This window comes from Phyllostomus discolor, chromosome 1 (genome assembly GCF_004126475.2).
Source record: "Phyllostomus discolor isolate MPI-MPIP mPhyDis1 chromosome 1, mPhyDis1.pri.v3, whole genome shotgun sequence".
NCBI classification, from domain to species: Eukaryota; Metazoa; Chordata; class Mammalia; order Chiroptera; family Phyllostomidae; genus Phyllostomus; species Phyllostomus discolor.
Window position 1 is genome coordinate 154,918,299 of NC_040903.2, and position 15,786 is coordinate 154,934,084.

Below are 15,786 nucleotides of genomic sequence, written 5' to 3' on the forward strand. Positions count from 1 at the left end.
AATATTTACATGGGAAACGGAAAACCATAGGACTTCAGGCAAGGCAGACTTGGCTTCTTTGTCTATAAAATGTGGTAGTACCACCTTTCCTTCCTTTGTTAAATGAATAAGCACACTTAGAGGCTTTTAAATGGCACACACTTATACCTTCTTAATATCAACCCAAAACAGAAAAGAACAAATGAACAAAAATGGATACTAACATCTGTGACACATGCTGCAATAAGCTGTTTACCCCGAAATGTCTGTGATCTCCCTACCCTCTTCTGGATCTAGCCCCTTCTAGATTAGTAATATTTCTGGAGTTTGGCACTTTTACCAACCAAATCATAAGTGACTTAGAACTCTCACAATTTATCCATTACCATTCCAGCTGCCATGTCACTGCCAGGGCCATTCCATCCCACCCTGGCCACAGCTCAGGCACCGGGCTGCCGTAGTGTCACCAACAAGTCATCACCTGACAGATTAAACTGCCACATGTCATACATGAGATTTGTAAATCCAACTGTTTTGTGAAAATTTATAATTTCAAGATGTATATGGAGAAAAATGAAAAAAAACTCCCCAATTAAAAAACTCTCTATACTGAAATTGTCCACTATCATGTCAATAAAAGTACAGAAATGGAGACATAATAATGCAGAAATGTACAAAGAAAAAAACTATCTTATAGACATAAGTATCATTCATAGTAGACACTCATATTTTTAGTGTAATACTGTATATTAAAAGATGAATCTTTTTTTAAGTATCTTTTAGAATCCTGTTATTTGGATGTTCTTGTACATAGAACCCCAGATAAGTTTTCTTCTATGGTTGTTTAAATTTAAAAGCTGCTTGCCTTTGCCAACTATGAATAGTCAACCACTGAATTTGCAATTTACTTTAAAATGAAACATTCATGGAACAATTAAGGCATAATTCAACTAGAAAGAAGGTAAGAAGATACATAGCAATTTAAGCTAGATACATAACCTATATTTTTATATTTTAAGGTCTAGCAGGGGTGCCCAAACTTTTGTTGTCTCAAGGCTACACTGAAAGAAGAAGAGTTGTTTTGGACCACAAATTAAATACATTGCAACATGTAATCACACACAAAAAAATCTCATAATGTTTTAAGTGAATTTATGATTTTGTGTTGGGCCACATTCATAGCCACCCTGGGCCGCAAACGGCCCATGGCCCCAGGTTGGACACCCCTGGAGAGTGCTTTTACAAATGTTATTTGTTGCCTACAACAACCACCTCCTAATTTACACATGCAGAAATTGAGGCTTAAAGGTTTAAAACACCTGCCCAAAGTCACATATTTAGAAGGTAGTGGAACCTGAACTAAAACCAGGCACCTAGGGGAGGGTATGTGTAGTCTAGGGCAAGACCAAATGTTAAGCATCCAGAGAATATTGTCACCAAAGCGTCTGAGAAAATCATTCTTTTTTTAAGTCAATCCAGTGGGCAAAAAGGGAATTTTCACAGAAACAATAGGACATAAAAGTGGAAAAACCAGACCAAAAATTCATTTATATTTTTAAAAGATAAGAAATAAAAGTTTGTGAAATGCTTGCAAAGTAAGGAAACTTAAGAAATGTTAAAGGAAAAAAATTAACACAAAGCAAAGAAAGCTTTGACTGAAGACACCTGCAAATGGAAGATTCAATATTAGAAAGGAAAAACTAAGATCAGGATCTAGAGATGGGCTTCTCTAGACAGACTCACAACAGGGGCAATCCGGTGGCTAACACCAAATTTTTCTACCATACCCACACTCGCAAGATTAAAAGAAGCTCCTGTGGCTTCTAGACAGGCATATCAAAACCATCACACTCTGGACATACGGAAGCAGACATCACTAGGTCCATCAAGAGCAAATCAGTAATGAAAACAACTCAGTGAGTCTAGAACCTAGGTCTCATGCTAAGCCCTCAAAGCCTTAGGCAAAGGTTAAAACTAATAACCCAAATTAAATTGGGCAGCTTGCCAAGAGCCCCCCAATGTATAGGTATTAAGTGATAGCGATCAGAATCTGGTTCTAATCATATCTGAAACCTGGTCTGTACAAAACAACTAAAGCCCTGGCCCAGCAGCTCAGGCCAAGGCGGGGAAGGCTGTGGGGCTTGATCCCAGGTCAGGGCACAGACAAGAATTAACCAATGAATGCATCAATAAGTGGAAATTGATGTGTGTGTGTCTGTCAAAATAAAATTTTAAAAATTTAAAAGAAAAAAAACCCCTTGAGGGGTGTGTGTGTGTCTGTTTGTGTGTGTGTGGGGGGGGGGGTGTTCTTAAAAGGCATTGAAGCCACAGGAAAAGACCTACCGGTAGTTCACCTGAGAGGGTGTACTAATTTAACGGGTACGGTTGTCTTCAAAAAAATAAAAATATGTCATAAGAACAAAATGCAAGATTCCTCATTTTTAAGGCAAATAATAAAATAAAAGGCGAGCCATACACTAGGAATTCACTCTTCTCTGCTGTTTGGGGTTTTTATCTGAAGGAAGTTTGGGAAATCCTGTCCCACTTTTCGCCAAACGGTGAGTTCCTCCGGCTTCAGGCTTTACAACTTTAAATCTGAACTGCTGTTGAAGAAGAACTCTGGGCGAGTTCCAAGCTCGCGGCGGCGGTTATCTAAGGACAAGAGAAACGTAGGGAGTCCAGGGAACCCGCTCAACTCAACGGACGCGCCCAACGAGAGGTCCAGCCGTTTCCTGAAGAGCCAATCAGCGCGCGGCCCAGAGACAGACTCCCCAGCGCCCCCAGCGGCCAGGAGAAAGAGAGGGCTTCTCAGAAAAATGAAAAATGAGGAAATGCAACTCCCAGCATGCCGTTCCCAGGAGACACACCCTAGAGTTCGCACAGGCGACGTTTTGTCTGTCTATTTTTATTGTTTTTCTGCGCCGACTGCTACCCATAGGGTGGGATTTCTGTGTTAGAGCTCTGTGAGACACTGCTTTGTTAAGGGCTGCCTGTCGCAGGTTAGCTTGTTGTAAAGTGAATCAATGGCATTGCCCCTTTAATTGCAGTCGCTAGAGCCAGAGTGGCATTGCTCTTTTAAGGACGGTTGCATCACAGTTCTGGGGGCGGGGCTTACCGGTAGGGCTACCGGGCTTGGCGCTCCGGTGATTCATTCTGAGGCTGGAGCTGGGATCGCCTACGTCGTCTCCTGCGCCGGGCTCAGCCTCGCTCCTGATTAGCCACCCTCGGGGCCGCCCCCGGCCGCGCAACACTCTCGGGTACCCTCCCCAGGCCGTGGTGGTTACGCTGCTCTCTGCCTTCTTGATCCTTGGCCCTTCCTCTGTCCCCTCCTTCCCTCCGACTACCGCAGTCCTTTCTGGCGCGCCTGCTCCGGGAGGAGCTCCCGGCTCGGTGATGGGGTCTCGGGCCTCCACGTTACTGCGGGACGAAGAGCTTGAAGAGATCAAGAAGGAAACTGGCTGTGAGTTCGGGTAGGGGGTGGGAACGCGACTACGCGCCTGCCTCGGGCTTCAGGACCCAGGGTTGCTACCGCTGAGGTCTGGAGCTGGGGTACCTGGAGGTTTGGGGGGTACTGGTCAGCCTCTAGCACTGGAACTTCGGGGCTGAGAGCCGGAGAACCTGTTCTTCCAGCTACGTCTACCCGGAGCGGGGTTCTGGCTCTTGCGGGGGCTGTCCTTTGCCTCAAAGGCAGGCGTGTAGATTACTTGCAGGGCACAGACACTGCTCATTTCTCCTCTCTCAGCTAAGGAAAGCCTCCGACCCCCTTTATCTTCCCACCAACCTGAAATTCAGGAATTCTGGATGGACCCTGTAGAGAACAAAATCGCTTTCTGGGCAAGGACTTAAAACCACTGACATCTGTGGGAAATCCAAACAAATTCTTGCCACAGCTGGGGAAAAAAAAAGCCCGCAGAAAGTCAGTCGTATAGTAAGACTTTGAAAGATGTGACTCGGTGACAGGAGACCTTGAAAGAATCAGGGATCTGACGGTATAATTCTGAACTTGTGGAGAAAAAGCATGGATACTGTGACCGCCGGTTTTTACTTACTCCGAGGATGCTTGCTGTCCCGATTTCAGCTATATTGATTTCTACTGTGCTATTGTACTTTATGCAGTCACCATGGAAATTGGATATGTTCCAAAAATCTCAATGTGAATTTGTACTAGGAACTGATTTTTTTTAATAGTCCAGTCTCTTCTTCATTAACCTGAGCAAAGGAGCAACAGGGCTTTGGGAATTCAAATCGCTGTAAAACACCATCACCCACATTGGTATAGCCCTTGATAATGCATATGATACTTTCTATTTTCAATCATCCATTATGACTCTTGTATTTTACACGAGTTATGTAAGCATCTGAAATTTGTCCCTTCATGATACCGGTCTACGACAGTGAGGTGACCAGTAAGTAACTCAGTGGCCTATGTGCAGGTAATATTGGGTTATACTGAGAGAACTACAGAATTACGCAGGCAGTGTGACCTGAGATAAATTCAGTGCTGTCCAGTGCCTTCTGACAAATTAAACTTTCTATAACCTTAAAGTCGGAAGGGCTGTTATTTAGCCTCAGTTCTTGTCAGAGTGGATTACTGCTTTCAGCATCCCGTAACGTATGACCGTTATGCTTCTCCATAAAGACTAACAGTGATGAGCTCACTGTGTACCATTGCTGTCCTTTTCATGGTTTTGGATAATGACAGAAAGTAGTTAGCTGTTTATAATGCCCCGTTTGTTTGGCTACTTAACTTTCTGGTCAAGCATTTTATTACATTTTATGGCGATGATCCCTGGCCTTTCTTGAAAATATAAGAACTATGTTAGGTCTAAGGTGACACCAGAGGTAAAGCATTTGTGCTTAAAATAAAAAGTCACATTAACGAGGAAGTGTAAAGCGTGAAGATGGGAAAAGGCTGTTTTTTGTCTCAAGATAAAGGGAGCAGTAATCCCATTCTGACATATTTACATTTGACCAAATGAAAAGGGTCTGGGTGCTATAGGACTCTGGATTATTTTACTGTATGGCTTTGGTAAACACAGAACTAAGTACTCCTGGAAGAGCTGTTTTCCTCGTTATCAAAAAGTGAGTCAAGCCTCACAGAGTCTTAACCACATCCAGTGCAAATGTATGTACTGAACCAGAAAGCCTAAAGAAACAAGTACTTACTAAATTTCTGCAATGTCTGTATTCAGTACCGCACTAGGTATCCCAAGCAAATGGTGATGAAAGATGCCCACAACTTGGTGGTGGAGATAAACCCACAAGAGTTAGGATTAGCATCAGGATATAAGGTTACTGAAATTGTGTGATACCCACCTACAGAATTCAGGGAAGCTATGGGCTGGCCTTGTGGAGGACAGGCACTGGGCTTTGACTTGTGTGTGAATAGGTTACATTTGGATAAATTAGGACATTTTAGTGGCTTCCAAGAGCATTACCCCCCAGCCTGCTACACAGTTATTCCTCCTCCCTGGGAGCTGAGCCATCAGTTTATCTAGTTAGTGCCCATCAGCAGAATTTATTTTATTTTTTTAAGTAAGTTTAAAAGTTTTCAATTACAGTTGACATACGATATATTTGCTTCTGGTGTACAATGTAGTGATAAGATAGATATATAACCTACAAAGTCATCACCCCAATGAGTGTAGTATCTACCTGACACCATACATAGTTCTTAGAATACTACTGCAGAGTTAGTTTTTAAAGCAGTAGTTTTAGCATGATATCAAAGGCTTAGAAGAATAAAAATAACAGGGTGGGGGAGAGAGATGGAATTTGCCCTGATTTTATCTGCTTCTTAGTTTGGGAAACTATCAGTCAGAAACACTTGAAGTTAAACACAAGTGTAAGCCATTTCACTGTTCCCTTTGCCTGTAAGAAAATATAGCATAATTGAGGAAAATTGACTTTAAATTATAATCAATAAAAAATGTAAAAAATGTTTGCTAAGTCTAAATTGATTAGAATTCATGTTCACTAGTTTAGCCAGCATTTGAAATTTAATCTAAGTGATTCTAGGAAAGTAATTCTAGGTAAGAATTACTGGTAACATCTAGTCTTAAGCCTAGACTGCATTCCTGACAGTTAATTTTGGTGTTCTTGATTTAGTTTATTTTCTATTTCCTTTCATTCTTTAGCTTTTAAATTTTCTCCTTTGACACTCTAGTAATGAGTTATTTGAGTCATTTCCCATACAAGAATAAACCAATGAATGAATAAGTAAGTGAAACAACAAATCAGTATTTGTCTCTCCTTCCCTCTATCCCTTCCTCTCTCTCTCTAAAATCAATACATTAAAAACACTTTTAAAAAAAATAGCCATTTAGAATATATGCACATGTTCATTGCAGCATTATTTACAATAGCCAAGATATGGAAACAACCCAAGTGCCCATGAATAGATAAGTGGATAAAAAAAAAAGGTGAGATGTGTGTGTGTGTATATACATATACAATGGAATATTACTTGGATATGAAAAAGAAAATCTTAACATTTGGGACAGCATGAATGAACCTAGACGGTGTTACGCTAAGTGAAATAAGACAGAGAAAGACAAATACCATATGGTTTCACTTATATGTGAAATCTAAAGAGTAAAATAGCCCTGGTGGTATACTCAGTGGATTGAGTACAGGCCTGCGAACTGAAGTGTTGCCGGTTTGATTCCCAGTCAGGGCACGTGCCTCATTTGCAGGCCAGGTCCTCAGCAGGAGGCCATGTGAAAGGCAACCACACACTGATGTTTCTCTCCCCCTCTTTCTCCTTCCCTTCCCCTCTCTGTAAAAATAAAGAAATAAAATATGTTTTTAAAAAAGGTGAAGGGATTAAGAACTACAAATTGCTTGTAACTATGAAATAGTCATGGGGATATAAAGTACAGTACAGGGAATATAGTCAATAATATTCTAATAACTAGGTACGGTGCCAGGTGGGTACTTGAATATCTGGGGGGACACTTTGTAAAGTGTATGATTGCCTAACCATTATGCTGTACACCTGAAACCAATACAAAATAATAATGAATGTCAACTGTAATTGAAAAATAAAGAAAAAACAATTAGATTCAAGTAAGGAAAAAAATTGAGTTCCACAATATCACTTGAGACAAATTGTGTAAATAAGAAGTAAAACATATTAATACAATGCCTGAATAAATATCAGAATATATACATCCACAAGAAAAAAATAGCCATTTAATCTGAAAATTAATTTATGCCAACTGATTAGTAATGAATACAGATTCACTTATTTTTAGTCTGTAGCTTCTGGTGTGTGTCATTTGGTTTGGGGAGGGTGTTAGATTGATTGGTTTAGGAAGTAAATGTTACTTCCTAAAGTTTGCGTATGTTTCACAGGTGTAGTGATGATAGAACCAGCATGGACTTCTGGACGGTTGTAACAAAGAGCACCAGGCTGGCAAAGGCAATTGAGAATAATTTCCTAGGCTAGAATATAAGTGGAAGTTCAACTTCAGGCTGTGGCTGCTACTACTTCCTAATGCAGAACCTCTTCCTGGCTCTTACCTGCCATGCCATAGTCCCTGAAGTTTCTGTCACTACGGAAGACCCTTCTGTCTTCTGGCTTTAACTGAACTAGAAATGCACATAGTATAACTTAACACCTGTAGTTGGTTTGGGGTTAAATGATTTACACTTCTCTATACTCCCCCCCCAACTTATTATAATGAAAATTTTCAAATACAAAAAAAAGTTGAAATAGTATAATGGTCTATATACACCTCCCACCTTAATTCAACACTTGTTAACATTATGCTATATTTACTTTACATATTACACATATGTTTAATGAACCAGTTGAAAGTCAGATATCAGAACTCTTCATCCCTAAATACTTCTGCATGAAGAGGGGAATTTTTTCCTATATAACTACAACTATATTATCACACCTGAGAAAGTTGACAGTAACACTATTATACTATCCACCATTCAGTCCATATTCAAAGTTCCCGCAATTGTAAAAAGGTTGTTTGGGGTTTTTTTTTATGTCTTTTAAGTCTCTTTTATTTTTTAGATTCCCTAAGAGAGTAGGTCAGCTCTTGAAGTTCTCTTATCAGGGGAAATGCTGGGGTGAGAATACTTAGGGGTGCAGGGTTTAACACCTCGGTCATTTATCTAAAGTTACCTTTGGTTGCAGTTGTATACTTTACCTAAGTTATCAGTCTGTTTTCCTGCATTAAGATTTAAAATAAAAGTGAGGGCAAAATAACTGTTTTTTGTTCCTCCCTTTTCATTTTTATTTTTCCCTCTACTATTTCTCCTTAGTGTTTGGTACTTGTCTGAAATCCCCTCCTCCTCTGAGCTCGAGGCAATGATGATAGAAAGATTAGCAGGGCCTTCTAAGTAATCTTTCAACAATATATAATAATTATTTGCCCATCAGTAGAGAAAAATACAACTTCATTCAAGACATGTCCATGTGCGCAGCCTTCTGAGAGTAATTGTTGACTCCTGAGACTTTCTCTGAGTTACCAAGATTTGTGCAGCTTTGGGGCACCTGCCCTGCCGGCTAGCCTAGTGCTTTCTGGTGAGAATGTTATACTGGAAACTTGTCCTGCCTTCAGTTTGTGGCAGTTGCAGTACCTTTCTGCTTCTTGAAGTTCCTCTGAACACTATGCCTTGAAGGTTGCCTTATATTCTTGGTCACAGTGAATTTAGCACCAAAATTAAAGCTGTAAAACTTTCCCTCCCTCCCTCCCTTCCTTCCTTCCTTCCTCTCTCCTTCCCTCCCCCACCTCTGTTTTCTTCTTTTTCCTGTTCTGTCTTTTTTTTCTTCTCCTCCTCCCTCTGTCAACAAAGTTCTTTTTAACAGTATCATTATAACAATGGTTATGAAATTTAGGAAATAGATTGAGATGTGACTGTATTCAGTTGTGTTAAAAGTTGACATATAGCCCAGTTTGTCCTAGAAGAGAGCAGTTTATGGTTGTTTGGCTACTTGTTTACATACTTACTTTTAACATACTGGTGAATTATGAACTCAAGCAGCCAGAAGCTGGTCTTTTATTCTGAAATATGGGGTGTAAATGCCATACCAGTACTTACTAAAGGAATTTAAAAAATCATACTATAAGAGGTTTCAGTGCCTAGATCTTTCAGATGGTGATCTAGATTAGAAAGGTAGCTGATGGTTCATTTATAAATTGAAGGGATTGGACTAGATGACAACATTCCTTCCAATTTTAAAACTGTATAAATCACTATATGTGATTATTTATACACGTGAAATTTTTAGTAGGATTCACAAAAAACTGGTAATAGTGTTTGCCTCTGGCAAGAGAGACTAGGGAACTCGGTTGCTGCAGAGACTTCAATTTGAATGATTTCCTTGTTAAAGAAAAGTAATCTGAAATATATACTAGTCTGCTAAAAACCAATCCAGTGGACTAAATATTGTGCAGTTATTTAAAAGGTCTGCAGAGCAATATAGAAAACTTGTGAATTAATAAATTAAAAGTAAGCTATCACACCTATGTAGTCAAGTGACTGATATTAGATGGTATATGAAAAAATGAAAACAGTGCTGTTGAGATTGTGAACAAATTTTGCTTTTTAAAAAAATCTTTTGGGAACGTTAGTAATTCATTAACTAGTTAATTTTGTTAAACTAAAAGGAATTTGAGTTTGAGGGAAGGCTTTGAGGCCCCAGGCCGATGCTGGGGTGAACTCATCAGGTTCCTGAAGAAAATGGCTGTGGCTGGCAGAGAGTCAGGAGAAAGGTGGAGAGTAGTTAGTGCAGGTGTAAAACTGTGCCTTTACCCTGGCTGGCGTAGCTCAGTGGATGGAGCGCGGACTGGGAACCAAAGCGTCCCAGGTTCGATTCCCAGCCAGGGTACATGGCTGGGTTGCAGGCCATAACCCTCAGCAACCACACATTGATGTTTCTCTCTATCTCTCTCCCTTCCCTCTCTAAAAATAAATAAATAAATTTAAAAATCTTAAAAAAAAAAAACTGTGCCTTTAGGCTTGTGATGTAAATCCTTACCTCATGATGATAACAACTACCCTGGAGTGCTTATTGTCATGTGTGCTTATTGTCATGTGCTACTTTGGCAAGCACTGTCCTCTCGTGTACTCCGTTAGTTCTCTCCATGGCCCTGTTCACATGCTCCTCACTGGTCAGCCTGGCTCCGTGCATGGAATCACTCTGTCAACCTGACCCTCCCCAGAGTGTACTCTTTACACCTGCCTGGCAGGCAGAAAAGTCCACAGAGCTTCCTCAGTGCCTGGACCCGCACTGGCTTTGCGCTGGCTGGGGATGATTGGGCCGCATTCTCCGCTCCCCGCTCTCTGATGCTGAAGCAGCTACAGCTGCACCTGGTGTGTAGTCTCAGCCTAGCTTTGGGCCACCCACTTCCTGCTTTTCCTGCTCTGCCCCTGTTTACTTTGTCCTATTGTTTCTCAAACTGCAAGTACATTTTCGGTTCAAGAGCTGGGGAGGGAAGGACAACCATCTGAACTCTTTCAGCCTGAAGGTACAGCCTGGGACAAAGTCCACATTTGCCACACCCTCTTTGGCTGTTGTCTTTTCTCCTTTGATTACTTTTTTTTCCTCCTACCTCCAGTGTGTCAGGAGACTAAACTATTTCCCAGAAATTCCTTTTTGCATTTTTCAGAGTTTTATTGTGCAGTTATTACCTCATGTTAATTGTCAGCTTGTGCCTGAGTTAATCCAAAATGAGGAGCCAAATAGGTTCTTTGTAGATGTCATATGATAATAACATGACAGTTTTACGGATTGCCTCGTTTATTTTCTTGGAGCCCATTCCTTTACTGGGAGCTCAGAAGAGCTCTTGCAGTCACAGGAAAGAGGGTGATCCAAGGCTGTGGTGATCTTTTACTGAGGGAAAGGTCAGTACTGAGGGAAAAGATAAAGCCACTAATGCTTGGTGCAGGAATAAACCAGATTTTAAAAATAGAACCTGAGTGCTCCAGTCTTAAATTCGGTACAAGCTCCCTACCTAGCAGTGCCAGCCTGAAACCTCAAACTGATGAATAAGTATGTGTTTTTAAACAAAGCACTCATTTTCATAGCCTCTAAGTGAGGGGACTGAAAGGTGAAATTCTCACAATTTCCTTTTCAATGAAAATTGGCTTTGTGTTGTTAAATCTTAACCACCTGATATTTACCATGACACCTAGTCTTAATTAAACCTAGACTTCATTCCTGAGAGTTAATTTTGGTTGTTCTTGATTTAGTTTATTTTCTAATTCCTTTCATTCTTTAGCTTTAAAATTTTCTCCTTTGTCACTGTAGGGATGTGTTAATTGAGTCATTTCCCTGTTTTGCTCACTTTGAAGCAATTAATGGTGGGCTCGGTCCAAAAAGGCAGCCTGCTTCCAAAGGGCCACAGGGGTTCAGTTTGAGCGCAGGGCGTCTTCTCCATCTGGGACTAATTCTGTGTTCTTCAGTTTCCCACAGTCAGATCACCCGCCTCTACAGCCGGTTCACCAGCCTGGACAAAGGAGAGAATGGGACTCTCAGGTAGGCAGTTCCGTTGTTTTCCGTCGATGTCTGAATAGCTAGCTGCCTTTATCCCAAAGGCAGACACGGTAGGCACCTAGCATGCAGTGAGCAGGGACCATTTCTTTACTTGTCTTTCTTTGACTGTCTTTGATCCAAAAGGGAGTTAAATAAGCAGAACACCAATATTACATTTATCACTAGGTGCTTGTTGCTATACTCCAGCTCCCCTTAGATTGGGTGGCCACTGTTCTGATCCTAAGAATGTACTTTTGGGAATCTCAGTTCTCTCTGCTTGAGTTTTCTCATAGCCCTTTCCCAAGAATATTAGCTTTTAGAGGGTTGACCCATCATAATCCAAGATGGGGTCGGGTAGTTTTGTCCTCTCTCCTATTTCCCAGCACAACCTATAACACTAGGGTACGTCACTTTATAGTATTAATGTTACATAAGATGTTCAATATTTTAATCCAGACCAGTCGTGCTCAACTGAGAGCTGCTTTGCCCCGGGTGGCAGAATGTCTGGAGACATTTTCAATTGTCATGACTGAGGAATGCCACTCTTGTCTAGTGGGTAGAGGCCAGGAGTGCTGTTAGACATCTTACGGTGCACAGGACACCTTCCCACAACAAAGAATTGTTCAGCCCTAAATGTCCAAAGTGCTGCTGGTCTAGAGTAAGTACATGATTTCAGAGTAACTTAATGCTGTATCATTTCATATTCGTAATTGTCTTATCATAGTCTAATGAAAAAGTACCTCCTTACCACCACCTCCCAACCTAACTCTCAGTAACTTTGTTACTGTTATTCTTCAGCTTTGATTGACTGGTATAGAATGAAGCTGCTTGCCTTTCTGGTGGCTGGCAGAAAGCACTTTAGTTCTTTGGAAGGCTTCTAGTATGTGTGTGGGATGTTGCATAAAGGGGGAAGGAATATAGTTGCTAAGCCTTTATACGTATCCTGAGGCAGAAGAGCTGGAGAATGCTGGCAAATCTTTTTTTTGTTCAAGGCAAGATCTGCTGTTGGCTAGAAGCTGGAATTAACCAAAACTGTGCTGCACAGTCATTAAAATATGGAATGCCTACCATGTGTGAAGACCACGCTAGGTGCTTTTCCTTATTCTTTTTTAAATTAAGGCAAAACACATATAACATAACACTTAACCATTTTAAAGTGTACAATCAGTGGCATTAAGTGTATTCACAATGTTGCGTAACCATAACCACTTTCTAGTTCTACAACATTTTCATCACAGATGGAGACCCTTACCCATGAAGAAGTCTAGTTGCCCTTCCTCTGGAAACCACTTATCTACTTACTTTCTCTCTCTCGACATTTTATATAAGTGGAATCATACAGTAGGTGGCCTTTGTGACTGGCTTTTTTTTATTTAACATGATATTTTCAAGGTTCTTGCATTATAACAAGTATTAGTATTTCATTCCTTGTTATGGCTGAATAATATTCTCTTATATGTATGTTCCACATTTTATTTATTCATTCATCAGTTGGGTTGTGTACGCCTTTAGGCTCTTATGAATGTGCTGCTGTGAACATTTTTTTTGTGTGGGCATGTGTTTTAATTCTTTTGGGCATGTACCTAAGAGTAGAATTTGAGTCTATGGTAATTTTATGTTTAATTTACTAAGGAACCACCAACCTATTTTCCCAAGCAGCTGTACTGTTTCATTTTCCATTCCCACCAGCAATGTAGGAAGGTTCAAACTTCTCCACATCCTCACCAATACTTATTGTCTCTCTTTTGATTCTAACTATGTAAGTGGGTGTGAGTGGTATATTATCGTGGTTTTGATTTGTATTTCCCTAGTGACTAATCATGTAAAGCATTTTTTCATGTGCTGGTTGGTCATTTGTGTTTCTTCTTGGGAGAAATGCCTGTTCATGTCTTTTACCTGTTGTTTAATTGGTTTGTTTGTCATTTTGTTGCTGAGTTGTGGGAGTTCTTTTGTATTCTAGATATTAGACCCTTTTCAGATATATGATTTGCAAATATTTTCTCTAATTCTTTGGATTGTCTTTTCACTCTTAGTATTCTTTGAAGCACAGAAGTTTTAATTTTGACAAAATCCAATTTATCTGATTTTTGGTGTGTGTGCTTTTTCGGTGCCATATCTAAGAAACCATTGCCATATGCAAGGTCACGAAGATTTACCCCATGCTGTCTTCTAAGAGTTTTGTAGTTTTATCTCTTATATTTAAGTCTTCGATTCATTTTGAGTTATGTATTTTATATATATACACACACAAAAATATGTTTTATATACATGCTATATATATCATATATGTGTGTGTGTGGTGTGTGTGTGTATGTGTGTGTGTGTATAGTGTGTGTGTGTAAGAGTCATACTTTTTTGGTTTTTGCATGTGGATATCCACCTGCCCCAACACATTTGTTGAAGAGACTATGTAAATTTGCATTTGAAAAATAAACCAGATTAGAAATCTCTACAGCTCCAGGACTCCAAATCTTCAGCTCCAATACGTGAATAATTTGCTTGAGTTTCGGATTGCATCTTCCTCATAAATTCAGATTTAACCACTAAGTAAATATATAGATTCAAATTAGTTCTGATTCCTTTTCTTTATATAAAGCGAGTGATTTGTAACTGTTTATGTTTTAATCACTCTCACTATTTGCTAGGGAACAGTGGGAAAGCTTTTGTGAAAGGAACTCTTTCTCCTTAGAAAGGGGTGAAAACTTTCCAGATGTCAGCTAATGTTACCTGCTCCTTAAAATCTAAGTAACACTTGCTCAACCCTTAAAACACTATTTCACACTGGAAAGTCAGTGAATTATTAACTCACTCATTTGACAGGAGTTACTGAGTACCACTGCTCTCAGTGCTGGCTTCTACAGATTCTTGGTGGGAGAAGAGGTACCAGGAAGTGATGGGGTAATTCTTGATTTCTTGGTTACCTGGATCTGATTTTTTATACCTAGCTTTATAAAGTACTAGGTCTTAAATCTGTTCTTTAATCTCCATCATGGTATGCATTAAAATATCGGGGAAGCCCCAAGCCACCTTGAGTGCAAGAAGAAATGACCTCATTGTACTACATAGTTAACAACTAGAATATCTATGTAAGTCATTTTGTTGGACCCACCAACTATCAGTGAGTTCACATGGCTGTGCCTCCTGACAGTGGCCTTCTCAGCCTCTGGTCATCTTATTAAATTGTCTTCCCCTCTCCCCCAACCCTGTCTTCTGTTCTACTCCCTCCAGCCTTAAAGATTACCTGGTACACTCTAAATTCTTCTGTCAGTACAGAGCAATTTAGTGTCTCCAATCTCTCACTGCCAAACTCGGGTCAAGGCCTATCTCGACCTTTCCAGTACCAATCTGGGTACCCAGCCGATTATAGACGACCTCCAATATTTTGCTACCTGGAACAGACTCCTCTTTTAGGAGAAATATTTTCTCGTCTACATTTTCTTCACTTTCCTCTGCTAAGATGCTCAATGTCTAAAGCCAGATTCTGCAGAGTGAGAGGCTGTGGCGTACCACCCAAAGCATTCTGCATTCCTTTGTAGCATCAGTCCCAGTGAGAACATGAGGCAGAAACTGCACGGCTTTGGTTAGAAATGGAACTTGTGCAAAGTGCTCTCAGAGATTGGCCCCAAAGTATGTTTTATAGAACGCTAGTTCCTTTGTCTTCCACCTAAGTGTTGTGTTGAAAAGAAGACAGACAAAAGTTATCCACTAAACTTTGTGAAAGCTTAGTAATAAACATGGCTAACCTGGCTTCTTTATTATGGGGTTTCCCAGCATCTTTAATATGCTCGAGTGAATTGGGCATCTTCAAGACAGGAGTATTGTAAACAGTGTTTGCCAAATTGGTTAGTTATTTCTGTGCAGAATCCCTTTTACATGGACTATCTCTTCAAATTGGTGTTTCATAGAATACTGTAACCTCACAAATCTTACTTGCCTAAGATGCTGTTATGTTGGGTGAAATGTACACTGCCATTGAAATAGGTCTTTCTGAAAAGGCAGTGGGGTCCTGTAAGGAATCCTGAAATGGTCAGTTACAGGGCAGATCAAAATGGGAGCCTTTAAGTATAATCTGTGCTGATCTAATCCATGGTCTTAGAAGTCAAAATATGATTACCTATCGGAGACAGGAACAGGTAGAGACAAAGGGAACATCTGGGTACCAATAATTTTCTTGACTTGGGTACCAATTATAATCTTCACCAGCAAAATTCATAGTGCTGAATGCTTCTGGCTTGTCCTCTTTTCTATGTATATGTTATACTTCAGTAAAAGTTTACTTTAAAAAGGTCCTCTGCCTATTAAAATTG

General features: G+C 40.2%; 2 protein-coding genes across 4 annotated transcripts in view; one reads left to right on the plus strand and one right to left on the minus strand.

Annotated features, from left to right (window-relative positions):
• EXD1 (exonuclease 3'-5' domain containing 1) overlaps positions 1 to 2,897 on the minus strand; it is a 37,477-nt gene extending 34,580 nt beyond the window's left edge. Inside the window, exon 1 of one of the 3 annotated variants that reach the window (XM_028506078.2) lies at positions 2,456 to 2,890. The gene's annotated coding sequence lies outside the window, so the exon portion shown is untranslated. Of the gene's footprint in view, positions 1 to 2,455 lie in introns of all 3 variants that reach the window. The other 2 variants (XM_036031918.1, XM_036031922.1) reach the window with 2 other exon arrangements.
• Positions 2,898 to 3,085: 188 nt separating this feature from the next.
• Positions 3,086 to 15,786, plus strand: part of CHP1 (calcineurin like EF-hand protein 1) — a 43,969-nt gene continuing 31,268 nt past the window's right edge. The window contains exons 1-2 of the mRNA XM_028506079.1: positions 3,086 to 3,439; positions 11,410 to 11,482. Of these exons, the coding sequence (XP_028361880.1) occupies positions 3,373 to 3,439; positions 11,410 to 11,482 (140 nt within the window). The 5' untranslated portion in view covers positions 3,086 to 3,372. The remainder of the gene's footprint in view (positions 3,440 to 11,409; positions 11,483 to 15,786) is intronic.